Source organism: Tinamus guttatus, unplaced genomic scaffold (genome assembly GCF_059628265.1).
Source record: "Tinamus guttatus ecotype Peru unplaced genomic scaffold, ASM5962826v1 Tinamus_guttatus_pri_ptg000138l, whole genome shotgun sequence".
NCBI classification, from domain to species: domain Eukaryota; kingdom Metazoa; phylum Chordata; class Aves; order Tinamiformes; family Tinamidae; genus Tinamus; species Tinamus guttatus.
The window spans coordinates 3757580-3784337 of NW_028288672.1; the positions used below are offsets into that span (position 1 = coordinate 3757580).

The following is a 26758-nucleotide window of genomic DNA, read 5'->3' on the forward strand; positions in this document are numbered from 1 at the left end:
ATGCTCTTCTTAATGCACCCCAGGATCCCATTGGCCTTCTTGGCCACGCGGGCACACTGCTGCCTCATGGTCAACTTGTTGTCCACCATGACACCCAGGTCTTTCTCCGCAGAGCTGCTCTCCAGAAGGTCAGTCCCCAGCCTGTACTGGAAACTAAACTGTTCATCAAAGGTATAAGTGGCCTTCAATTGTCTAAATGGAGGAAATTTAGTAATTTTTGGTACCTCAGGTAGCCCGTTAGTCCTTAGCTAGTCTTTTTAATGTGATGTCTTGAGTATCCATGCCAGTAGTGTGGGACACTACACACTTTACATGGAAACTGCAGGAAATCTGTGTCTTTTTGGGGTGGCAGATGGAGTGTAGGCAGTATAAACTAAAGCACCTGGAAGCACCCACTAAAGCACTGAGCATGTATATTTGGGCAACCAATCCAAATCTGCGTATCTTTTCAGCTCCCTGCAACTGTGAACAACAGAAGATTTGCTTTTCCTCCTCCTATTTTTTTTTCCATTGTTTGCATCTTATGATATAAAACTGGCAGCAGAGATGGTAGGAGGATAGTTGATATCACTGTTCAGCCAGCGCAGAACTGGCCTTTCAACATTAAAAAGCAAATGCAAAGAGCAGAGATGTCCACTAAACGGAACACTTGCTTATCTTGCTTAGCGCATCTTTTTATTACGTATTATGTTCCCTGTAATAAGAAAATCTCTTGCAGATAAATGCATGTTCTCATGGGTAATTCTCTGAAGTGGCTGCAATGTTCTCCATGGTACTAATTAGTAAATGAGCGTAAAGGAAACCTTATTTGGACAGAAGAATGTGTTACAGCCACTAAGAAATTTTATTATCACTGAAGAATAATAGAAAAAAGTGTTTTTTTTTTCTTTTAGTTTGGATGAAAAGTAACGCACATCTCCATGCACTTTCTCAAATTCATCAGAAGTGACTACAGTTTTTGAAAACAGTGACATGCCTGGTCCAAATGAAGAAAGTAGGGCTAAAAAGGCTTTGAAATATCAGAATTCACACTGTGCTCAGCAGAGCTTGGCACAAGTATAAGATATTGATACATATAATTAAGTGTGGATTTCCCTGATAAGAAGAAAGGGAATTTTAATAGCTTAAGTCCCTAAAGCTATCTGACCATCCTTGGCTTCTTGTTTGATCTGTTGATCGGACAACATAAGAAAGTGTGCAGGAAGAGTTAGCTGCTGTTCCCAAGCTTAAGATTCCCCTGCTCCCTCTATGTGATGTGATCTCTGGGTGAATATTACTTGTTTAAACTACTGTTTCTTCGTCTTATCATTTAGTGCCTATTCCTCAGCTGGATTTGAAATATTTAGAAGGAGCTTGTCTACAGATGGTGGATAACTTAATGCACAACTGCTTAATATGGCTGTTTTTCAGAGAGGCAAGAAAACAGTATTTAAAGCGATATGGAAATACCAGAATAGAGCTCCCTTACTGTGAAAATGCCATTGCTAAACATTTATCTATAGACTCTCTTGCACAGAACATTGGTGACAGTTCAAGCTGTCCTATAGATGGATTCCCATTCTCCTGGAGAGGTGCAGCAATGCACAGTGTGGCAAGATCTGCTTCAGCTGTAAAAATCTTCACGATGCATAAATATCCTTTAATGTTTTTGCCCTAAACTGCATCACAGAAACACAGAGACCCATGCTTTCCAGAGTGGTAAATTTGTTTTCTAGATGCTGAATCTATTATGGGATTTGGGATTGTGATGTTACTCTTTTTCTCTGTAGTATCCCTTGTGTGTAATTAAAAGTAATGACTTCGAATGAGTCCCTGACCTACTTGAACTCACTCGAAAGAAAAAACTTCTCAAATTCTAACACTATATATTACAATTCCTCTGTCACCCAGAGTGGCATAGCAGATCATGTAAACTAACATGTTCTTTCTGTAATGTGTCTGGTTAGGCTTTATGAAAGTTGTGTTCTAGATGATTGTGATAAAATTCAGTAAGACACAGAAGTTTAATATTTCTGAATCCCATAAACTGACACAAAACAATTGCTTGTGTTAACTATATGAAATTAATTTCTCTTAGTTAATTCAGTTTATTTAGCATAGCATGGTGCTGGTCCACTTGATCATCAGAGATCACCTCAGAAATGCTTGGGCGGGATAGATCATTTCTGTTTTTGTGGCTGGGGAGAAAATCAGTGAAGAATGATGATGTGTGTTTTTGATATTATCTCCACATTGTCATTATGATGGTGGCTGTATCTTCCTCTGTAATTTTTTCACATACCAAGCCCACTTACAATGGTTGTACAAGTAATTTTGTTAGCAACAAACCATGCTGGATTCTTTCTCTGCTCTTCATTGATTCTCAGTGATTCTCAGCTTTGTCCTATTCTCATGAAAATCTCAGTGCAGCTCATTGAAGAGAGATTCCACTCAGGTTCAACAGCTCAGAAGATAACTGATGATAATGCAGGCAAAGTCAGGTCAGTGAAAAGAGTAATAGGGAATGAAAAGAAAGAGTTCACTTTTCTCAACTTCAAAACATATAGATGTGATGGATCATTTCTGAGATTTGGGGAAGAAAGCAGTAATATTTATGTTGGATTTTTTACCACAAAGACCTTATCTTTGAAGATCTGTATAAAAACATATAGATGCCTTCCAAAAATGCAACTCATCCTTAGGTGATGCGAGCACCCTTGATAGAAACCAGCATACATACTTCTAAATAGATATAATTCAGAGCTATACATGTTTATATCTATTGGGAAAATATGTTCTTACAGATTGTGCCTCCAGGCAGTAAAGTCTATGGAAAGAACTTGAATCAGAAGACCTCGTATGCTAAATTTGGAAACCTTTCCAGGATATTATCTGTAGGTAGTTTGTAGTCAATGGATCTGGAAAGTCTCCATCCTTCACAGCTGCTCTGAGCACAGAAAGGAGCATCTCATATCTCTGAATACATTAGACTGTGTTGTATCTTCCCAAGGTGATCTAGTCCTAGTTGATCTCTGAAAATGAATGAAACCATCTCTAATAATGGTATGAATTATCTATTCAGTTTTTACCGGAGAGAGAGAGAGATATGAAGACATTACAAAAGGGAAAACTAATATCAATCATTAGCTGTGCATGGATGTCCTGATAGTGATGTGTGGTTAAAAAGAGTGGGACTGTGAGATTCATTGAAAGATGTGTAGCTGTTTACTACTGTTATAGTTAATAGTATTATTCTATATTGTGCAGATAACATGTGAATTAACCTCAGAAGCTCCCTTTATAGTCAGTGGAGGCAAACAGGCAGTTTTAAGGTGCGATTCATCTCCTCCTACAGTTAGTAACAAACCTGAACCTTTTAAATCTTGTTTTCTATAGCCCAAGATGTTATCAAGTCTCACTGAACTCTTTTAAATCTTGAATGTAGACCGTGAATGCCTTCGATATTACTTTACCAATTTTGAAAGTGAAAGCAGGCTAAGATGATGCTTCTGGCTGACAGTAATTTACAAATGTGACTAATAGCTAAAAGATAGTGACCTCAGCTCCCTTCCAGTTACTGTTCAATATCTAGGCTCTGAGAATTCTTTTCGCTGCTGTGAGCATTTTGTACTAACAGTGCAGAGTACTTTGCAGTGCAGAGAAGGAAATAAAAATCTTGAAAAGACAGAGTCATTAATGATAGACATTTACAATTCAAAATATCACTAAAGTCAAATTATATTTCAAGTTTTGGTTTTATTCATTTGCTAGCTTTCTTAGTGGTGAAATGCCAGTTGATTTTGAGCAATTGCTAGCCTCGGGTTTATTAACTTCAATCTGTTAGCTACAATTATTTTCTATTTTTAAAGTACTACTGCTAATATTACTCAAAGAAAATGACTTCTCAGTGATGTGAGAAAGAAAAAGAGGAATAAAATGCGTAGTTGATATGTTAAAGTTAATAGTGATAGGACTTAGTGGGTACCGCAACTGAGGATGTGTGTGATTTAAGCCCGGTAGGCTGGTGACTGCGCAGATTACTGTTGTGAGTATAACTCATAGTCAGTAATGTTGAAAATTACTAGCAATTCCTTCCTGAGGTTTTTTCTTTTTTTTTCTTTCTTTTTTTTTTTCTCATATAAGTTTAACTCATTTCATTGTGTCTGCTCTTCTGCTTCTGAAATCTCTCTTTCAATGGAAAGGCTGTATAAAGGAAGATGGCATTTGAAATTGCTTACTGATACTTCAAATTGACAAATGTAGCAAACAAATGGATTTGAAAGCTCAATAAAATAAGGATCTGCTGAATTTTTGTCCAGAGCTTGGACAGAATGTCGCAAAGGAGAAGACATACTAAAAGCCACCTGATGTGACCCTGATGTGACTGGAAGGGCAAACCGAGTCGCATGGTTTTCTCTGCTATTTTCACTACAGCACCTCCATACGTTTGTGTCTGAATCCCAGCACTGGATGATTAGAGTACAAATCCAAAGTAACACTCTGCTATAAACAGTTCTGGACTTGGGAATGATGGATGGCTCTTATTTTCAGTGTAGGGAGGACTGGAAGTGGTTACCACTTTACAAAAATAAATGAAAAGTTACTTTGTCTACTCTTGGAACTGATAAAGTTGCCCAACATCTCCATCAGGAAGTAAAAGTCTGTCCTGTAGTAGTGTTTTAGTTGACTCAAAAGTTGTTCCTGCTCTGCAGTGATGGTCAATCACACTTAGTACACAGTTAGTTCTGAAACTAACTGAACTTTAGTGCCAGATTTTAAATGAACGTGGTGATGAACACAAAAAAGACTCAGGAAAATTAAAGACCATGTTTAATTGTTGATTTTGGTATGAATCTAACTTGCAGGAGTACTTATGTTAAGTGTTAAGCATGTTTTATTTGCATTTTTTCCCTCCTTTTTTTTTAAACATAGGAAATTTTTTTTTTATGTCAATGACTTTGGATAATAGAGAGAAGTTGCTGAAGCCGTCACTGACTTGCATTAAAGGGCTGAGGGATTGCTGTTAGTTTCAGTAGTTCAGTGTGCAGCAGGATTAAGAAGAATACATACTAAAACTGGATATTATTTCAAACCCAAAGTACCATGCTATAAATGTCTGTCTTTGGATAACATTAGAGTTTTTAATAGATCAGCTCAAACTTAAAAGGATCTAAAATAATGCTTCTGTGAATTTCTCTGCATAATAATTTCAAGGCAATAATTTTAGCTTGTGATAGACTTTATCAACGTATTAAGGTGGGGCAGTGGCCAAACCACAGGACAGGAAAGAACAGCAAAATATAGTGTTAATGATCATTCAGACACGAATGTTTTTAGCCATGGGCAGTAGCATGACAGCTATTGTGTGACAATAGAGTCAAATAGAGTTAAATAATGCATTTTGAACTTTTTTTTTCCCCAAAGAAAAAGAAATGCTACTAACAGTGCTATATAGTGTTTAAGTACAAAATATATGCTATGTATTGTATTTAATTTTGTTATTTTAAAATGAGGAGTTTAGAGTGAGAACTGTAAGAGGAAATCCCTTTTTACAAGCCTTTCAAAATGCAAATTTACACCCCAAGGGACCAATAGAATTTAAATTATAAATACAGAATGTATTTAGGGAGTTTTAAAAACATGTATTACTGAATTGATAGAGCATAACAGTTCCCTTGCTTAGGCAGCATTATGCTCTATCTTGTAAAATGTACTTGGGGACATGTAAATAGTTTATTAAGCCTACAGTCCATAACTAAAGTTGTTATATTTTAATGTATATATTTTTCATTCATGGATTATTGATCCAGTAAATTCTAACAATTTGTCCTCACACCAAACCATTTGAGTGTTGTTCAGAGTCTTTGCAGTAATTATGTAATGCCTCAGATCCCCACCTTTTAAAACCACCTTGTAGTGCCACCCTGCATATCCATGTTGTGTGTCTAAAAGCAGGCAAGACAGGAAGCTGTCATTCACTTTTGCATAAAATGCTTTGCAAAGAGAAATTCTCTGGATATTTCCGCATAGGGAATCTACAGTTCTGGAAAGAAAATAACTGTGAAGTGCTCTCTACAAGCATGAGGGATGTATATAAAAAGGAATAAGGAAAATAATTAAATATAATTCCATTGTGTGTGGAATGTTTTTTTCCAAGCTTAGGCAAACACTGTCTTTATGGCTTTCTATCTCTCTCTCATACAGCATATTGTCCTTTCCTCTTGGAAAATTGGCAGAGTCCCACTAGGTGTGCCCAATATTTTCAGAGGTGTTTGGTTTGGACCATGTTTATCTTCTGTGCACGTCCGGTGTTATTAGAAATAATTCTCAGGAAGAAGCTGAGCTATAAAGAGCTAAGTAGAAAAGTATTATCTTTTTCTCTGCAATTTTGAGGGCCCCAAATAAGTGATACTCAAGGTACATAAATATTTCTATTGATTTAAACCATCTCATTACTGCATACCAACTACTCTAACAGATATGTTGGCTATGTCATCCATCTTGTGCCTGATGAGCAACATGAACTGAGAAAGTTAATGGCTGTAATTCTGTGGCCTGTGGAGATCAAGATTTTTAACAGTCTGTGGTAAGCTAAAAGATCTCTTAAGGATGTTGATTTTATGAACATTATCTTCAACAAAGCAGTAACCCATAATATTGACAAATATTTTCACACTGAAAAAGAAAATAAGTAAAATGACAAAGACTGCCTTTATTTTCTTTTCATCTGCAAAGAAACCCATTGTTTCAGAGAGCAATGGAACAAATTTTGAATGGAAGGATGTTCTGTAAAAGTACATCATTTTGTCTATCGTAGGTAAAAATCTGTCATGTGTAAAGAGATAAATATGTTTTAAATGTTTATGAAAAGAAAGGGAATTTATACAAGGCAACTTTTGCAAGGGTAATTCAGCATCTATTTTTTACATAATGGATTTTTGCTTTATTAGGAATGCTTATTTCCATGAACTATAACCTTTAACTTTCTCTATTTTTTTTTCTCTCTATGGATACAATGCTTCAGATTATTTGTTCTGAAGCCTTTCCATGTGTAAAATATTTCTTAAATAATAGTATAGCCAAGATACATTAGTGTTTTTTTTTATGTTGTTCATGTTTTGCCTCTGACTGAGAAATGATTTTGCCATCCCACAGACTATATATATATATATATATATATTTCAGACTGTAGAAGCCTATGCTATTTTTAGGGTTAGGGATGGTGCCCGGACTCTTTGAATCCCATTCATACGCCTTAAATTGACCTTTTTATTTTTTTTTTCTGGAAAGTCCCATGCAGTTGGGTCCCACTGGATGGGACCCAGCTGTCAAAATTAGACCTTCTGCTATAGTATTTAAAGTGACATTGGCATTTACCAAATCACTTATTATCTGGAACTGGCAAACCCTTGCTTTCAACAGAATAAATCTAGAAACTCTCCTCAAATTTTTCCTTTTTTTTTTCCCCAGAAAACTAATCAGTGTTGTAAGATGAGAATTAAGCACCTGTTATTAATAGTGATTATAAATACAACGACAATACATATTTGGGATATCTTTAATTTCAAGCTACTGAGTAGCTTGAGTATTTCATAAGTTGTATTTTAAAACAGAAAATAGTTCCCATTTTAAATGATCATAAATGTTAAGTAAACTTTCTTCCACAAAAATAATCTTCAGAAGAAGTGCATATGGACAGCCTTTTCTGAACATTTCTATTTATTTCAGAGAACCAAGTTAATATAGAATCATCCCAGATTCTTTATTTTCTGTGAAATTGTTGATTTATTTTTTTAAAAGTATTTTGGTCATTTGTTCTTTTTTTTCTATTGTTTGTTTCCACAAAAAAAAGTTTGTGGAGAAAGGCCATAAGTCTTTTTTTGTGACCCTTATCCTTTATATGTTCATGATATACCAGCAAAGATTTTTTTTTTGATGGAATTTTCATTGCATGAATTTTGCTATTAACTGCATAGTCTGCATATTTTTAAGTAAGTTATGCATAAAACCATATTGAAAGTGGAAAATGAATAAATCTGAGAGAGAGAAGCCTTGAAAATGGAAGGATAGTGGGAAAGCATGTACATATATACACAAAATACTGAAACAGAAAGAATCTACACTTTACTGCTCAAATTTAAATATAGCACTTAAGAATTACAGTATTCAAAACTGTGACCTTTTTCCCTTCTATAGTAATAGCAAGAATTCCTTCTCCTCCCCCCTTACCTATCACCAGGATCAAAAAAGTTGTTATATTTACATGTCAAGAATCATGGCATCTGTAGAAAAGAAGGATTTTTCTTGGTGAGAATGTTGTACAGTAAGACCTGACTGACATTTTATAAAATCTGAGATGCTTTCTGATCAGTTGATTTAATTAAACAGATACTCAGTTCTGTGCAGTGCCTGTGCATAATCTATTTTAAGCTTTTCAGACATACAAGTATATAGTGGAAAATGATATTATATTGGCTTGAATTACCTGTCATTTTATTTGCAGATACCTCAAATCAGCTATGCATCTACAGCTCCAGAGCTAAGCGATAACACCAGGTATGACTTTTTCTCTCGAGTGGTTCCACCTGACTCCTATCAAGCTCAGGCCATGGTTGATATTGTGACAGCCCTTGGATGGAACTATGTGTCGACACTGGCTTCCGAAGGGAACTATGGAGAGAGCGGTGTAGAAGCATTTACGCAAATCTCAAGGGAAATTGGTAAGTGCTCCTTTATCAGGTGTTATATTTATAGCTGACAGGTTGCAAAGTGTGACTAGACATTGCCTGGGCCTATGCAAAATGATCCAAACGCCCGCAGAAGTGCAACCTGGATGGAAATGGAGTGTTTTACAGATGATTTTGTTGCTTGCAGGTCTTTCAAGGTCTTTGACACTAATTTAATATGAACTCCTGACAAAGGCAAAAGAATGTGTGTGTTTGGCCCCTTCCTGATAAATTAGAGACTTGACAAGCATAAGCCTCACCTAGTATGGTTACTTAAAACTGAAACTTATATTAAAGCATTACTGGGGCAGGCAACCACCCCCAGTTGAATTACAGTGAAATTCGAGGTGATGTGATTGAGCTGACTTTGGAAAATCCTAATGCAATGAGTTCCATTACTCCTGCTCTGGCATTCATAAATCTAGTTCATATGGTTTTTAATCTTGCTAAACTTTAACACGACAACAATGAAAATTATGAAGTACAAAGACATACCCTTTCCTTTGGATTGAAAAGTGCTATATAAATATAGACATTTTAATGAGAAGTACTTTTAAGTCCATCTGGTCTGATCAGATTTTTTTCTCACACTACAATAGCTATTTCTGGCCTAAAAAAAAATGGCTGTTTCTCAGAGACAATAGATTTTAGGTGCCAAGTAATGAAGTAGTAGATGCTTTGAAAGAGGGACGAATGGATGTTTCACTGACTGCAATGTGAAAAGACAAAAAGTAATATCCTTACAGGAAAAAAAAATACAACCCGCTCTCTTGTCCTTCTTCAGAAAGTCCAAGTTACTTTCCTGCACATGACTGTGAGAGGAAAACCAATAATCTCTAATTCTTTCAAGTCAATTTGGATGACAGAACATAAGGAAATCTTCCATTTTCAGTAAACACATGTAATGTAGAGATCGTCTCAGCCATATAGGTGGTGCATGTATGAGTAAGATACCTGTACCATAACAAATATGCCTAGTTTCTCACAATATCTTGTGATAAAATCACAAGAATTTGTTATTTAGGATACTGCTGTGTATAATATGATGGATGAATTAACTGATAAATACGCTGTTTCTAGCATCTAATCAATACTCTGATCCTATGTGTGTGCCAAGGCAGATCAATGCCTTGGTCAGTGGTTTGATCTGGAATTAGTGAGGGCATGGCTAATTTATCAAAGGTTTAAGCTAAAATAAAATATGAGATTGTAACTCTTAGTAAGAGAATTCACACAAAGCACTTAAAATGAAACTGAGCTTTGGTCTGGCTGTTATTGCAGATAACCTGCAGATCAATAGCCAGAAAAAAGACACATCAGAAAACTGTAATTCTAGAAATTGCACTGCAGGTTTTGCTTGCAGATTTCTAAAATCATTGTTAGGAGAAAATCTCTTTTGAAAATGATGTATTAAAAAGGAAGGCCTATTCTTTGTGTTGGATACTGAACTGAATAGATTGGCTGCCCCAGAAAGTCACAGCAAAGTTCATTGGTTTAAAATCACTTTTTTTTTCCTGTGCTCCAACTAGTTCTAAAAGTAGATAAAAAAGATCATTTTTACTGTTTCTGATTTCAAGAAATATGGCAATTCTTCAGATCATTACAATACTTGGTTTCACTGTAATGGCAATGATTTAAATTTGTGTCAATTGGACCTTGTGTAATCCTAAAATGACCAATTTATTACACTAATAATCTTAGTTTAATGATGATAGTATGATTGACTCTAAAGAACTTAAAATAATGAGTGGGAATCCTAACATCAATCCTAATCCTACAATCCTAATCCTACACTGATCTTGTACTTCAAGAGATACATTAAATAATTCACTTTCACTCCCTTTTGCGACTTTTAAGGATCTAGAAGGCATTTGCTCTTTACTAGGACACTTCCTTTTGGGAACCTCTATTTTAGTAGCAGCTCATCCACTGCTTTCTTTGGTCATTAAAACTGTTATTTAGTGATGAGGCAATGCGGTTACCAAATTGTTGTAAGTCAATAGGAAAGCAGAGGATGGGCAGGAAATTATAAATCAAACAAGTTATTGAAGAGGGAATTAAAATTCCTGGAAAAATGCTGGAAAATCAGGCAAATAATATGCAACCACAGGGACAAGATTGATAGCCAGTGCAGATTTGTTAAAAATAAATAATATCAAACTCAACCTAAATATGCGTGTGTGTGTGTATTTTCCAGTTTAAGAGCTTTATGGTTGGAGAAGAAGCACATGATGTCATGTATGTTGAGTTAGTAGTGTTGTCTCAACTGTCACATACAATATTCTACTAAGCAAATGTAGTTATTGTGATCTAGATGAAAATATCATAGGCTGTATGCAGAGCTGCTTAGAAATCATTTTTGTGTCATGTTTGGCATGGACCTATCCTTGATCAGGTACTAGCTGATATTTCCATGCTTAGCCCAGGTGGAACTGGAAAGAAGCATAGACTTATACAATTTGGAGGTGACTTCGGAATGGGAAGAAGTATATATATATGAGTATATTGGAAGAGAGGGGAACAATTCAAAATCAGCTTGATAAATTGAAGATATAGTCTGAGAAAAACTGTATGGAATTTGAGAGACAAATGTAAGGCATCACACTTCAACAAGATGAATCTTTGCAGTGAGAAAGGTAAAAAGACTGGGTAGAAAATGCCATCTCAAAAAATTATCCGAGCATGATAATGAATTATAACCTGTATTTCTTATGTTATACTGGAACTTGTACAGAGGCATATAGTGTGCAAAATAATTTGAATAATCTCCTGCTTTGATTGGAGTGGTGAAACTTCAGTTTGACTTGGTATAGGTTTTGTTCCTCACTTCAGGAAAGGTGAGAGAGTCCATGACTGAGAACAAAGATGATAATCACAAATCTTGAAAACATGGCCTGTGAGGAAAGGCTGAGCAGCATGGTTCATTAGCTGGAAGAAGGCTTGACTAGGAAGGGAAGGTGATGGAAACTAATGTTTTAAAATAGACAAATGGCTTTTACAGAAAGACAGAGAGCTAACCATTCATCAAAGTACAGAATATGTGAACAGAAGCAATTGAATTAAACCTTAGCATGATTCAGCTTAGATTCAAAGAAAGTCCTTTTCAATGGCAAAGATATTAAAGCATTAGAACAGATTGCTTGGGGACATGCTGGAACGTCCATCACTGACAAACACCTGCCCAGGCATTATGTAAGTGTACTTAGTTCTTCCTTGGAGCTGGGAGGTAGACTGAATGGTTTCTTAATGTCCCTTCCAGTCTAACTGAGATATTCACTGTCCTCAAACCTTTCCCCTGAAGCATAGGACTGGAAGCTTTTTCAAAATGGAGAGTTTGATTCTAATTAAATCCTAATTAGAGTGATCTAATTATTAGGTCTGGGAAGCTAGGATTATCACATAATTAAATAGTATGAGACTGTACCTAAAGCAGCACAGGTTACCAGCTTCAGGTTAATAGAATGTGTATTAAGAGAGCCTAATCAGGACTTCCATTCCCTTTTGCTGTGGCCATATGAATGCATAGGACAACTAAACTCCTTTTTGAAGAGTTTATTTCCTTTTTAAGATAAGCAACAGCAAGAGGAGTCAAAGTGAATGTAAAGATAAATATAATGGAAAGCAACTAATGTGAAAGAAATTGATATCTTAATTTCTGAAAAAAAATAGTGACTAAGAGGACACAAGATAGCAGTTTTGAAATTATAAATGAGAGAAAGCTCCCATCTTTTTCAAAGTTTTCTCCTGTCTCTTTCAATTTTTCTTCAGTCAGACAAGAGTGGAGCATACATGAAGTCTAATATTTTTAAGGTAGAAGATGTATACTTGGTTATAGAAGTACTTATTCATCATGAGCTTGACTCTTCGATTCTAATTTCCAGTTTGATTTGCCCTCTATTCATCTCCTACTTCTTGATCAACAGAATCAGAAAGGAGGAAGCAGTCTTCCTAATGAAATATGGAATACTGGAAAAGTCAAAATGGTACCACCCTGACATGTCACAGAACATATTATGTATCAAAATTTGCTCTCATTTTAATGACAAAGATCATGTCTGGGACAAAGTGTAGCTGGAAATTAAATATTCTACATGACAATAATTGAAAGGAAGATAGGGAAATGGTACTTATTCTAACTCATTCTCCTGTGCATCATTGTTTGAAGACAATGTCTAAATTTATAGTATTTTCCACTCCCATTACAAAGTCAATCAATGATATTACTGTAATCATTTTGGCATAGTGATCAAGTTATTTTGGTACATTGGCCAAAGGAATGAAATGATACAAAATGATAATGCTTAAGAGAACACTGACTCACTGAGAGAAAATAGAAAAAGAAGCACATTTTACCAAGTCCTCATTAAACTGTCATGCTGAATACTGTTCTTCTATTTACTTTGCCATTAATGATGTTTGACAAAATATGCATTGGTAAGTCTCTAATCAGACTTTCCTTTAAAGGTTCATTTCCTCTGCCATTAGATATCAAATGAATTTACCATCAGAGATAAAAATGTGAGGTCCTTTTCCATTCTTTACAAGATACAAAAGGCTTGGTTCAGAAAGATCTCTTTGGGGTCAAAGTGAATGTAAAGATAAATATAATAGAAAGTACTTGCGCAGTTAGTGCAATATTTGTAAAATACAAGAATATGCAGAACATACCGAAACGTATATAAAATGGTAGCTGATATTTTAGCCCTACAAGTGGTCAATGAAGCATCACCATGAGTTCTGATGGTAAAAAGGCAGTGAAGCCCTTATGGAACACTACTGAAATGGGTGTTAAAAGTGCTAAAGACTGGAAACGGTAGTGATCGTTCAGGAAAGGTGAGAAAATTTAGCATTGCTTGCCCATTTTTGCCTATAAGTCTGGAAATCTGTACATCTTGCCAGAGGTGTAAAGCTGACAAGAGAACTTAGGATCGGATCTTTACTGAACTAAAATGACATAGCTTTGTGGCAACTTTATTCTAGAAGCAAACTGTATCCTTAATATTAATGTGTACTACGAATGGTTGATTTCTAGGAGTAGGATGTTTTTGTAGTTTTACCTACTGTCTTCATCCTGATATAGTGCAGTTAATAGCATTCTTCTGAGAGAGACCACAATTTACGACCCATCATAACATTTTACCATTACAGTCACAGCGATAACTATACACTTAATTTTAATGAAAGCATGTTTTAAAGAATGAATGTGAATAACAAATGCTACGGTAGATTTATTTAAATTATTTCATTTTTTTATAGCTAGTTTACATTTTTTCTACATAGAGTATGGTCTGTGAAAACATTTTTCAACATAATTCTTAAGCCATTTTGTCTCTTGCCTGGTCTTTTGTCTCTAGCTATACACTATAGCTCTGCTTTTCTTCAAAATAGTGGATTGTTTCATACCTTTAATATCTTTTTGGACTTCTAAAGCTTTCATGGAAGAAATTGAATGTTTAGTGGAAAGTACGGAGGAAGAATTATGCAGAAAAAAAAACTTCAGTATGTATTTCACTGATAATCAGAAAATAAGTTTGATTGCTGTTTAGATTAATTCACATTTCCTTAAATAATCATTCTATACTTTTAATATCAGGCTAGAGCTTCTAATAGTTTTGTAGTAAAGCTGAAAAATAATTTATTTCTATTGTCCCTCTACTCACCCAAGATGTTATTTAATATAAGATTAAGAATATCTTGCCTTGTGAAGGCAGAAGGAATACAATGTGAAATGTAACCATTTACCCAGAAATATATTCCTTCTTTAAAAAATGGATTCAAGCTTAACAGATTAATTTTCCTAACTAATAATATTCTAACAAAACTTCACAAATGGGGAACAGTTTAATTCAATTTTAAGTTTTACTTCAGTATTTATGCAGCTGAACTCTATTGATAACACTGTATTTCAAGCTGCAAGCTGTAATTAATAATAATGCCATATAATTGCTAAAGGACATTCAAATAAATGTTTGAAAAAATACAAAATTAGATGGTAGGTGTATTGAAGTTGCAAAAGCTTGAAGATGATTCCAGCAGTTTTCAATATTTGTGCCAATTAGTACCTGATAAAAAAGAGCATAATTTTTAAAGGTTTATTAAGAAGGGCTATTTAAATTTTTCTCACTGAGGCTAATCAATATGATGTTCTTCATTTTTAATTATATGTTTCTTCCTCTGTGATTTTAAGGAAATATGTTAAGAACTACAAGGCTGGAGTGGCACTTTGCTGGAATGCTCTCTGGCCGTCCAGTGATTGCTCGAAGAGGGACTTCCATAACAGCCTCTTGACAGGGTTTGTCTTCCATTCAATAGTTCAGGCACTTTTAAAATCTGCTGTAGAAAGCTCACTAGCTACAGCAGGGGGAAGAGGGGAAAAAAAATGTCTAGAACTGTGTTTTGTACCTGCAGTATGTACTGTAGAGTATGAGTGTATCCCATTAGCAAAGCTTATGTACCTAGCTTCCTAAAACACTGTGACACTGACATGCTCATGATCTTGCAAGAATTATATTCTATTCATATTTCTTAATTTCTGTAGATAACTCGAGCAGTAATATCTCTCATCTTTAAGGAGCTATGGTTTGCCATAGTTGTAAAAGCCACAGTTGAGGGGGAAAAAAATAGCCTAAGGAATGCCATTTAAGTAATTTACAGACAGTGTCATTTTTCATGGATTATCTAAGCAAAAAGTGATATTTACACATATTTGTAAACACCATTGCACTGTAATACTTTTGGCACAAACTAGTAGTTATGGGACCTGGCAGAATGGTCCCATTTTATCCATGGAGTTTTAAAGGCTGTATTCTACAAACTTCCTCTTGTTCCCCTAGTAGAATACATTATTTAGATTCCACGGGAAGCAATTCACAATTTTTTTCTGTGCAGGAAATAGGGAGTTCTGTATGTGTTTGAGATGGAAGTCAGTAAATACTTCCCTGAATCCCAAAGGTTTGACTGCACAGGAGGACTGTCTCTGAGGCTACCAATGAGGCTCAGAGTGGGAACACCTCATACTTTCTGGTTTTCCTAGCTGGTATTTACTATTTTATACTGGCAGGGTTGTGGACTGTGGTTCATCCTTTTGCATGATTCAGTTATCAAAGAGCTGTGATATCTGTTTTCTTGAGGCTGAACCTGATTGTGTTTTCTTACAGTAGTCAACTCTTGGAGAACTGAGGGACTAACCTCCTCAGAAAAGAGATCAGCACATTTCCACAATGAAACCTACTGTGGTGACTACTCCAGAAAACTCACCAAAATAGATAGTAAAAGCTCATTATTATAGCAGTCCCTCTATATATGTATATATGTACACACATATTGAACCCTACCAATGTGAGTATTATAGGAGTCACTGAACTACTTGGCATGGCTCACTGAAAAGTCAAGTAGTAAAGATGCACAGATCTAAGTGATGCTTTTTCTTTTTACTTCACTACAGCACTAGATAATAGATTATAATAGATAGTGAGCACAAATTCAAAGAATATTAAAAATGGCCAGGAAACAAATTTTTATTTCAGCGATGCTTTTATTAATACAGTGCCTTATTTGTAGGACATTATAATGTAGTCATGTTATCTAGTTCAGGATTTGTAAATGTAAAAATGCAAAAGAAATTGTACATATATCATGCTAATTTTAAAACAGCAATCTTAATGGACTAAAAGCATACTTTTGTTGAAATAATATATGGTAATGAATATGCATTTTCATAAAGTGGTTTTCAAACACAGAGCTGTTGAGCAGAGGTTAGGGATTACAAATTTCAATGCCTATAAATTGAAGTCAATAGTTTAAATAGTGAACAAGTTCAAATAAGATGTGAAATGTTTTTTAATATCAAAGGTAATTAAGCTTTAAAACAAAACACTAAAGCAGATTTAGATCAATAGCAAAAATCTAAAGGGTAATTTTCTACAAAATTTTGTGATGAATATAGAATTACTGCTTAAATTATAGCCTACTATGAGATCAGAACAGTATGATTAAAATATTCTTTCTGGACATACTAGCTCTTATTAAATACTCTAAAATAAAAAGATAAATATATAATATTGTCAGATCTTTTATGATGGCAGGAATGAAACTTCTCAAATGCTGTTGTTCTCTTTATTACAATATAATAGTGGTTTCTGTTAGGTTTTGAGACTCGCTTTTGCTAGTAAGATTCTCAGAACAATAATTCAGACATAATGAAGAAACTCTTGTGCAAGCAAACTTAGAAAATATAACCATTCTGACTGCTTATGACCAAATTTCATACAAAGCTGTCAATAGGAAGGGGATTTTTAATGATGTTAGTTCTAGTATACATTGTTCTTGTTGTAAGTGAAAGTATTTATGAATGGGATACTAAAAGGTAAAACTGCAAAGACAGATTAATTGTATTCTGAAAAAGCTGCCTATGTTCCTTTTTTTCCCATATTACAAGTCAGTTCTCCTGCAAGATAGGGAAGAAGAATGAGAAATGCTTTGAAAAACAATTTTCATGGTGCTTGTGGTTCACTTATACAAAGCTTGCGTCAACTGTGAGTTCCAGAAGCTTCACGGATTCTTCATTCAGAGTGATATTTCTCCCCCTTCTTTATCAACAGTTAAGAGCTCCTTTATCCTTCACTTATAGCTACTTAGTTTTATTGATTACATTTTTAACTTCTGCTATTCACACGTTCTGCAGAATGCTTGCTTTCAGGCAGTGGCCTGAAATGTGGCACCTTTTGTATTGCAGGGATGTGAATTATTGTTGCGCGTCCTGCTTTAATCAGCTTCTAAATGTGCAGGCCAGAGGATATCCTTGATCAGAATCTGTGAGGAAAGTGAGGAAACTTTGACAACAGAGCATTTAAAACTTTTGTTTTCCCAGTATGCACAGACTTTTGCAAGCAAAGTCTGTATTTAAGGGCACCAAAGGTGACATGGTGGTGCAGGCTTGGTGTGTATTTACCTATTCTCTTTTGTTAACATATCAAAGGGCTCACAGTATTTGAATTGTTTCGAATTTGAATCTTGGTTGTGCTCCACTGGTTTGTGACTGGTGAGTGCAACCTTAACAAGTTGCACCTCTTGAAGAGAAATTTCATTCTCCTGAGTTACCTTAGAAAATTGCATTTTCTTTCTTTCTTTTATCAAGAGTAAATGTGCTTCAGTAGCTTCAAATGTTTAGCATTTTAGCATTTGGAGAAGATGTCTCATGAGTGAATGATGTCTCCTGAGTGAGTATCAGCAATTTGTTTTTACTAACAGCTCTTTCATGATCGATGTTTGCAGTTTAAGCAGTGAAACACTGGGACTATCATACTGAGTCAGACACTGCGTCAGACACTGCAGGTCGATATTTTGTCTCCAGTGGTGGCCTCAGTTAGATGGAGAGAAAGGTCCCCAAACATCTTTGAATGGTCCCTGGCAGAATTGTGTATCCAAAGAAGCCTTCTTTCTGTAACCTCAGGTTACAGTGGGTGATGTCTAGGTTTACTGAAGCATAAAAACTTATAACGGTTATATTTTTTTACTGTTAACATTTTAACCTTACTAATTGAATATCTTGATATTGTGAGTGGTAAGGTGCAGAAGCTAGTTAACCTCTTTCATAGTACATATTCCTACTTAACTCTGAAATAGAAAATATGAAATAATTCCAGTTAAATAGTTTTGGATTCTAGATTCCTCATTTCATTTATATGTCTGTTAATCTGTGTAGTCAAGACTGAACACTCCAAGTGAATCCTTACTGCACGATTAATGTAGTGTCATTGTAATCTCATTTTTGCTCTTGGCCCCATTCTTTATAGATCCTGACAATTTGTAAGCTTTTTCTGTTGGCTGCTGGGTATCAGGCAAATTATTTCCAAGAGCTATCTATTTTGACATTCAAAGTTTATTAACAAATGGCTACAGCTGATTTAGAGCTCAGTGATGTGTATGAACAATTTTAGGTATTCCTGCCAGTATGTACTCTCTTGTATTTGTCAAGAGTCAATATTTTTCTATGATGCACTTGTTTATCTAGCCTTGTCAGTACTCTCTCTCTCTCTTCTCTCTATTCTTGATTATTTCAAATAGTATCATGCCATCTTCAAAATTTGCCATCTTTCTGCTCACAACTCTCTCCCTCCCTTTTATTTTAGACAGCATTGTGTTGTAAAGCACAAGCTTTATAACAAGCAGGCATTTCTGGAGCACAGTTTTGTTAATCTTTTCTAGGGCTTTAAATTTGATTGTTTCTTTCTATTCATTGTTTTTTTGTTATGGGTCATCATGCATTTTAATAATTCTGTGTAGTTACACAGCATAATGTGACACTATGTACATTATATGTTACAGGTTACTACATAATATATGGCTATATTATGTAGGATATATACACAAACACGTCTTCTTAGTCTGTTATTAACTTCATGGCAGCTACCTTAAGCCTGAAAAAAATTATTATGACATGTGGAATTTAGCATCTTGATTGGCCTTTGGGGATTTTGTATATCTAAGAGATAAAGAATGATAGTATAAATATTGACAAAAAAACCCCACAAACAAACAAATAAACATGACATAGTAAAAGGACATCCACTATCATTCTTCCTTTACATACTGATAAAAGTCCAATATTTGTTGGACCTTGTCAGTGGGCTTATCCATGGGATCTTCACTCCTAGTTTTATTTCTTGTTGTTTTCTGAACTTGTTTTGATATATATATATTTTGGCCATAAAACACAAATGTATCCATGACTTACTTGGGGAACAAAGTTTGCAGTTGTCACTGACTGCTATTTTTACTACATTATGCAAATATAAGTCTCTGGACCTTCGTTCATCTACCTGATGTAGAACAGTTGAATAACTTGAATGCTACTATGATGACAATCTTCCTCCAAGATTACAAGATAAGAATGCTTGATTGCAAATGTCAAGGCTACATTGTTTTCCATTTCATTTTGTTTATTTTCTTCCTTGTGTTGAAGGGCAGTGGGCCGTATTGTGTTGAGTCACAGTAAGCACATGTTTACTACTAAAATTGCAGTGGTGTAGCTTAGTAGTAGCAGTGATTTCTATCATCTCGGATGCTTGCACGTGCCTGCGTGTGTTCAGGCTGGGGTAACCCATTCAGTTAGCTACAAAGAATTCCTCCAGTTTTGTTACCACATGAACTACCCACAAAGCGCCAAAGAATTCTGTTCAAAGAACAGAATAATTCAAAGAATTACTATTACTCATTCCAGAAGAGCAGGCATATGTGTATGCTTCACTAATATTTGGAAAGACTCCTACACCATTTTTTTTCTCTCTTTCAGAAATGCCTAATTTTTATGCAAATTACAAGCTGTGATACCATCACTATAAACTGGGATGGCAGTAATATGAATACTGTGAAATGTTAGAGAGTAAAAAAGAAAGATTTCTTTTCCCCTCTTACTAGCAACAAATGGTTAGCTATCATCAAAACTCTCTTCTCTCATGGACTTTTGATAGTAAAAATACTGTTGTTTGTTCCTCTGATTTTTAGCCTTTTTTCAATAGAGAATGATTTGTGGCTTCTGATCTTTTAGCAGAAACTGAAATGGAACTAGTTGCTGCAAATGATTAAGTTCTAACAGAATTACTGGCCTCCTTCTTTGGTACTATAATTAAAGCAGGGTATTTTGACTAGACAATTAATCAAGAGGAAAAGTTACAAAACAATACCCTTGAGTAGCAGAGATGTCATGGAATTAAATCCCCATGCACTGCTATAGCCTTACACTGCCAGAAAACTTCCTGCCGTATATATACTGATCATGTTACATGGAGCTCTACAATAACCATCATCCCCATATGTCAACTTGTCCCTGGGTTGCCTGCCAGAATGCCATGATTCCTCAGTAGGAGGAACAAAATTTCAAATCCCTTATAAACAGAAGAACAAGGAAATTGCTTATTTCCAAACGGAGCGTGACAATCCGTTGAAGTACATGCACATATGGAGTTTGTGAATGTTCCAGAAAACCCTATCCCAACACTTTGAGGAGACTAAGAAACATTTGTGCTGAGATTCTGCAGCATGACATTAATCCCCTGGGAATCTTCTGCTCTCTAAGCTAAAGAAAAAGCCACAGCTGTTTTCAGGAATACCAAGGCAAGCTCTACTTTCTTTCAAAAATGAGAATGAAAAGTCCTAACTAATTTTGTTAGTCTTTGCAGTCTTGCTAGTTCTTGCTAGTATTCCCACCTTCCTCTTTTGTGGTCCTTTCCCCTTCCTCCCTTTTTCCTTTGTATTTCTCCTCTGCGCTGCCCACTTTTTTAAAAACAGCATGTGCCTCCCAGAACATCTAAAGAGTCTAATGTCAGAGAGAACTACTTTCTTACTGAACTTCAGCAGTGCCTCTTGGGATGCTGAGGAACCAACAAGGGTGGCTTTCCCGGAAAGGTTCCTGAAGCATGAGACAAAATGATATTTTTATTTCCTGGGACTGTATGACTTCATTTTCTTAAGGTTTAAGCTAATGTTTTCCATAATTACCAGGAAAGCTGTGCATTATAAAATGACACATGGACAAATAGGAATGTCCAGCACAAATTTGTAAACCTTTAAGCAAGTAAAGACCCTGTTCGCTAACATATTTACGCACTAGCCATAAGAGGGCAGTATTTTTATGTACAGTCTAGAAGGTGTATTTTAATATATTCTGCAAGCATATCAGATTTTCCTTGATATGCATCACAACATTTTCTACGTCCAGAAATTTGAGTGGTATGATTATAAATATTTTACCCAATATCTCTATTTATAAAATTGTCAAACCTCACAATTACTTCCAAAATGTTGTAGCATATAATGGATTAAGTTCTTTCAGAGCTTATTTAGGAAGTAGAAATATTATTTAATTTTGGGTATTTTTTTTTTTTACAGAAAAAAATGTTTTTCAAAATATAATATCCCTTTCACAGGACCAATGATTCCAGCCTCATGCTTGCTATTCTTGCTTTTTGCATCATGCATGTAGGACTAGCATGTGGGTTTTATTACCAATAATAAAGACTTCATTATCAGTATACAGATAATTGGATATGGTGGTCCCAGGCATCAATCTGCATATAAAAATGCTTTCAGAAATGGATAAAATAGTCAAATGGAAAGGAGATGGACTTGCCTCAGGAACAAGATTTTCCTTATGGTGTCATGTGGGAATGCTGCCATTTTGTTGCAAGTAAATTGAGGAAGGTTTTAAGAGAAGTTAGGTGCTGATGTTTTGATTTTTTTTTGGCAGAGGTTTTTGTACAAAATTGCACAAAATGTCAAGGGATCAGGGCCCAAATGACAAATTAAGCTATTGATAATGAGGTCCCTGAAGAAGCCAGTAGTTATGACAGACCAAATAGTACTCTGATTGCTTAGCAGGTTAATGAGAAGCAGCCAGCCATACTGACAGGATATATTCGTTCTCTTGATAAGACATGTGAAAAAGGTATTCCTTTTTTTTCTATAGTTAAATTAAAAAAAAAAAAGAACATGTACACTACAAAGTGTTATTGGAGATGCAGATAGAGGTGTCCACAGCTGAGCCTGGACACTTAGTTACAGTTTTCTTTTTGAGGTTAATGGGCATTTCACAAGTAAATCCCTTCCTGGTTTTATTATTTTAGTTAATCAAATGTACATGCACCAACAGTGATGTCTGCACAGAGGCTGTTAAAGTCAGTGGGACTTTGGAGATAATTTTCCTTCCATGTGGACCTTGGTACAGGCTGAGCACAGTGGGGGAAAAGGATTTCAAGTGACAGCAAGTGTTCAATTCTGATATAGAAAGACTTCCCAATTAGAGAATAATGATAATGGCCAGTTTTCCCCAGGAATGTCCTTGAAATTATAAGGTTCATTAACTAAACTTAGTTTCTTTGTCTTTCTGTGATAAATAATTGCAAAAGAGACAGTTTTTGGAAAGAAGGATATTTGAATGGCTTCAGGAAATGTCAGTTATAGAAAAGAAGGAGTTCCTATATGTGCACTTGCTACAGGCATAGCAAGCTTGTGACCAGCCCTTGAGGCTACCAACACTTCAGGTGCCCCTCAGGAGGAACCATAAAAGGCATTCAAAGACTACTTTAATTGGAAGAGAGCTGCCTTCTGTTTTTCTTTTTCTTTTTCTTTTTTTTTTCTGAAACGAAGCTTTTTGGTTGCTTGTTCTTATTTCAGTATCTATATAGTCAAAGCAAAACAGGTTCAGTGGACTTACTATGTACATGCTTAAAGGGTAAGATATATTGTGAATAATTGTTTCTGTGCTCGTACAATGACAGAAATTCCATGTAGAAAAAAATTGAAGGAATGAGAAATAAAAAAGGATGAAAACAAAGGATAAAAATATTTCTACTGTTTCTGCTGTTCTGCTATCGGCCTTTAATTTATGTTGTTTAGCTTTACTTAACAAAATATAGCTATGTTTTCATAGTGAATAGTATTCTATGTAGTCTAATGCTTTGCTGAACAGGGAAGTCAGTTCTACCCAGTGTAACTTGTCCATATGAAGGAAAATAAAACAAGTTGTGAAGAGAACCCCAAACAGTTGTTCAGACTCCAAGAGAGTCAAGTTGGCTTCCATATCCCTCATCATATTTTTTTTCCCCCAAACTATAAATATATTGCTTCTTTCCAATAATATTATGATTGTTAAGTCTATACTTTTTAAATATAGATTTACTCAAATGAATTGTGAGTCTTCAGTAAACATTTCTCTTGTTCATGCACAAAATCTCTCTACTCTAGCTCACTCTGTCTTAACTGTCTTGGCACTGAAAGGGTAAGAGCGGTAAAATACAGCCTCAAGTGTGGCTTTGTCACTGTAGTTAGGAGATATGATTTTGAAATACAACCAAGAAAGCAGATCTTTTAACTCGGGGAGTGTATTTCATACAAAGTCACTTCTTGAATTAGAACAGTGTAAATTCTAATATTTTCCTGTTGAAACTACTGCAGTTCCGCGGAATATAAGGCAAGCCAGATTTCATCCCAGTATTACTGCTATTGTAGGCTTCTGGTTAATCTCTGTTCTGACTGCTAAAACTTATAAACAAGCAACCTCACCACACTCAGAACATAGACATTTGATTAGTTTACTTAATAAAAAAACCTTCGCCCCTACAGATCAACTCAAACCTTAGTTACAAGTGCAGAAGAGCAAAGTTGCTTCCAAACTTCTTTGTATATCAGGAGTGTTCCAATATTGCAAATTTTCACAATTTATCATGTTAGAAATCTATAGCATGTGTAGTTGAGATCACGGTGAGAGAGTTTACATAACACTATTGCTTTTGCTTACCCAACATTATTAATTCTGTACATTCGCAAGCACTGATTTTGCCACCATTCTAATTTATTCCCTTTCATGCATATGAATAAATAGATTTTTAGAGGGAAAAGGAATACTAATAAGACTGATACCACTGAGAACCATCGTGATGAGACACCAAGATTAGCCTCAGCCTTTCCCTGATTAATTTTCTAGATCAGCTTTTATTCTTACTAAGAATGTTCCCTGGTGGTCAAATGGAAGAGAAAGCAATGATTCTATCACAGAACCTACCTAAGGGATGGGCAGCAAGAACCTATGATCTGTTTATTAAAGTAATCCTAGTATTTCTGACTCCCTCTGAAGTCCTCTAGGACTAAGATGATGATAATAGAAGTGCTAAACAAGGGTAAATTTTGCTCTACTTGTTTTTATAATGAATCTACATTAAATATCAGGTTTGATCACTTGACTCTTGATTGCTGTCACCTAACAGGACAAAGGTCTCATCAAAGACAGCTTAGCTCTGTAGACACCTGGATCCATCTGAGGCTCCTGCTGCTGGAGGCTCCCTGCAAGCCTGGGTGTCAGCAGACCGTGTCCAGAACCCTGCTAAGACCTCAGAGACACCTGAAAACATCATCTGTGGTCAGGAGGGTGACTTCAGGGTCAGGATAGTGCATCTTCTGCATAGGGGAATATGCATCCTCAGAGTGCAGTAGTTTAATCCTATGCTTTAGCCAAGAAGAGGATTGAAAATAATCATTATTCATGAACCTGTTCCCTTCAGTGATAGTCTAAATGCATAGTTATACTAGAGAGTTGAAAATAAAGGATATCTTCTCACATGTGCCATTAATAACTGAAACAGAACCAAACTTTCCTCTTGTCTTCTTCTGGCCATCTTACTCTCATAGGAGAACATGGGGTGAGTAGGGTGCTGGTGGATGGTGATTTTGGAGGTGTGCATTTAGCTGCTCCAGGCTGGCTACAGCCAGAAGCTGCTGGGAGGGTGCTTAGTTCCAGAAGGATGGAGGTGTGCTAGGGGAATGAGTTCTTCCTCTGCATATTTTTTTCTGCTGATTGCCCAAGCTCCCTAAGGGTCAACTTAAGTGGACTGAAAAGTCCCTATTTGGGACAGACACTTAAAATTTCATTCAGGCAATGCCTAAATTAATCATCTCATTAGCAGGATTGTATTTCATCCCATGGGTATTTTGTACCAGTATAAGAACTCTTGTAGGAAAGGAGTTCTGATCAATCCATTATTTAATATTATGAACAAGAATACAGAGACTACTTTGTTTAAGGGAAGGGGTAGAAAATGCGTGAGTTATTCTTGAGAGAGACATGACTGAAATTTAATTTTCATTAATTACCCACTTGTCTCAAAGTGTGAGAGCCTGAATGCAGCTGAATGGAATCTAACGAAGGGTCCACCTAGCTCAGGGTTCTGTTGCTGCACAGGCACCTCACAGGAAAACTGAAGAAGCAAGATATATGTGCAAAATGATTCACTAGGACTTCCTGCACTGTAAATTATAGCTGGGCCATTGTATTCAACAGCCATTTGATTAATCTCTGTTCCCTGAATTTGTTAACTCTCATAAAAGCCTGAAAGAAGATAGAAGACTTCGTGGTTTTGTGTGTTCTTTTTTCTTTCCTTTTTTACTTTTTCTTCTTCTTCCTTTTTTTTTTTTTTTTTTTCCTTTCTCTAAACTGTAGATATACCTGGTTCTAAACATTAAAGAAACAAGCTCTTCTATGAGCAGGGATGGAATGAAGGCCAGTGTCCTGTGGCTTGGTATTTCATGGTTGAATTGGTTGAGAATTCTGATTTAAATTTTATCTGTTGGTCAGGCTTTTGAAATGGCTCTAGCCTATGTGCGTTCTCTGGTGTCTAGCAAGAGCTGAGATTAGTTTTATCTCAGTGAGGACACTAATTGGAACTCTCTTTTCTAATCAGCCTTGTAGTATCATGAAAGATGGATGAACTTAATAATCTTTTGGACCTATACCTTTCCATCAAGTTTGGGCAAAACTGGGCAAAAACCTTCATACAGCAGGGGAAAGGCAGAGGCAGAAAGCTACATCAGATTTTAAAGAAAATGATATTTGATCACATGAGCTTTTCTTAGGGAAAAAAATGTAAAAATCTCTCCAATACATGAAGATACATGAAGCATATCAATAGCAGGATCAAAACTCATTTTGGAGCATTAAATGGAGCCTTCTTCTCAATCAAAATTGTTGTAGTAAATGTCATTTTTTTTCTCCTCCTTAGAAATCATCATTTACTGGAGAAAATTATATGACTAATTTCTCTGTTTAGAATTAGCCCAACTCTCAAAAAAAGAGGAAAATGAAGCGAGTGAAGAATTTGATTTCACTTGATCAATGAATTATACATTGTTTATAAAACACTGAAACTCATCAAAGCCTCCATCTTTTCTGCACTGTAATATTTACCTTCCCTATAGTATTTGTGGCATTCAGAGCTCAGTGTGGCGTGCTGTAAATATCACAGTAACTGTAACTACTGTGGGTGGTAAATGTCAAGATTTTAATTGCACCTACTAAGCCACAGGCTTTATATTGCTTGTTTGGAAGAAGCATGTAATGAACATCTCCCTAGGAAGTTGCATGATGAAGGGATTCATCAACCTGGTTTACCTGATGCTGCTCAATGGGTGAAATTGTTAGTAAGTAGCTTTAGGACATCAAGAAACCCAGGACCTGGAAAAAAGAATAAGGAAAAAGAAATGGAGAAATACGTTTTTGTGACAAT

At 35.6% G+C, this 26758-nt stretch overlaps 1 protein-coding gene across 2 annotated transcripts in view; it reads left to right on the top strand.

Moving 5' to 3' along the window:
- The window catches only part of GRM8 (glutamate metabotropic receptor 8), a 318278-nt gene that overhangs the window by 56649 nt on the left and 234871 nt on the right, over nucleotides 1-26758 (top strand). For both annotated transcript variants that reach the window (XM_088521883.1, XM_088521882.1), the window contains exon 3: nucleotides 8483-8699. In XM_088521883.1, the coding sequence (XP_088378009.1) occupies nucleotides 8483-8699 (217 nt within the window). The remainder of the gene's footprint in view (nucleotides 1-8482; nucleotides 8700-26758) is intronic.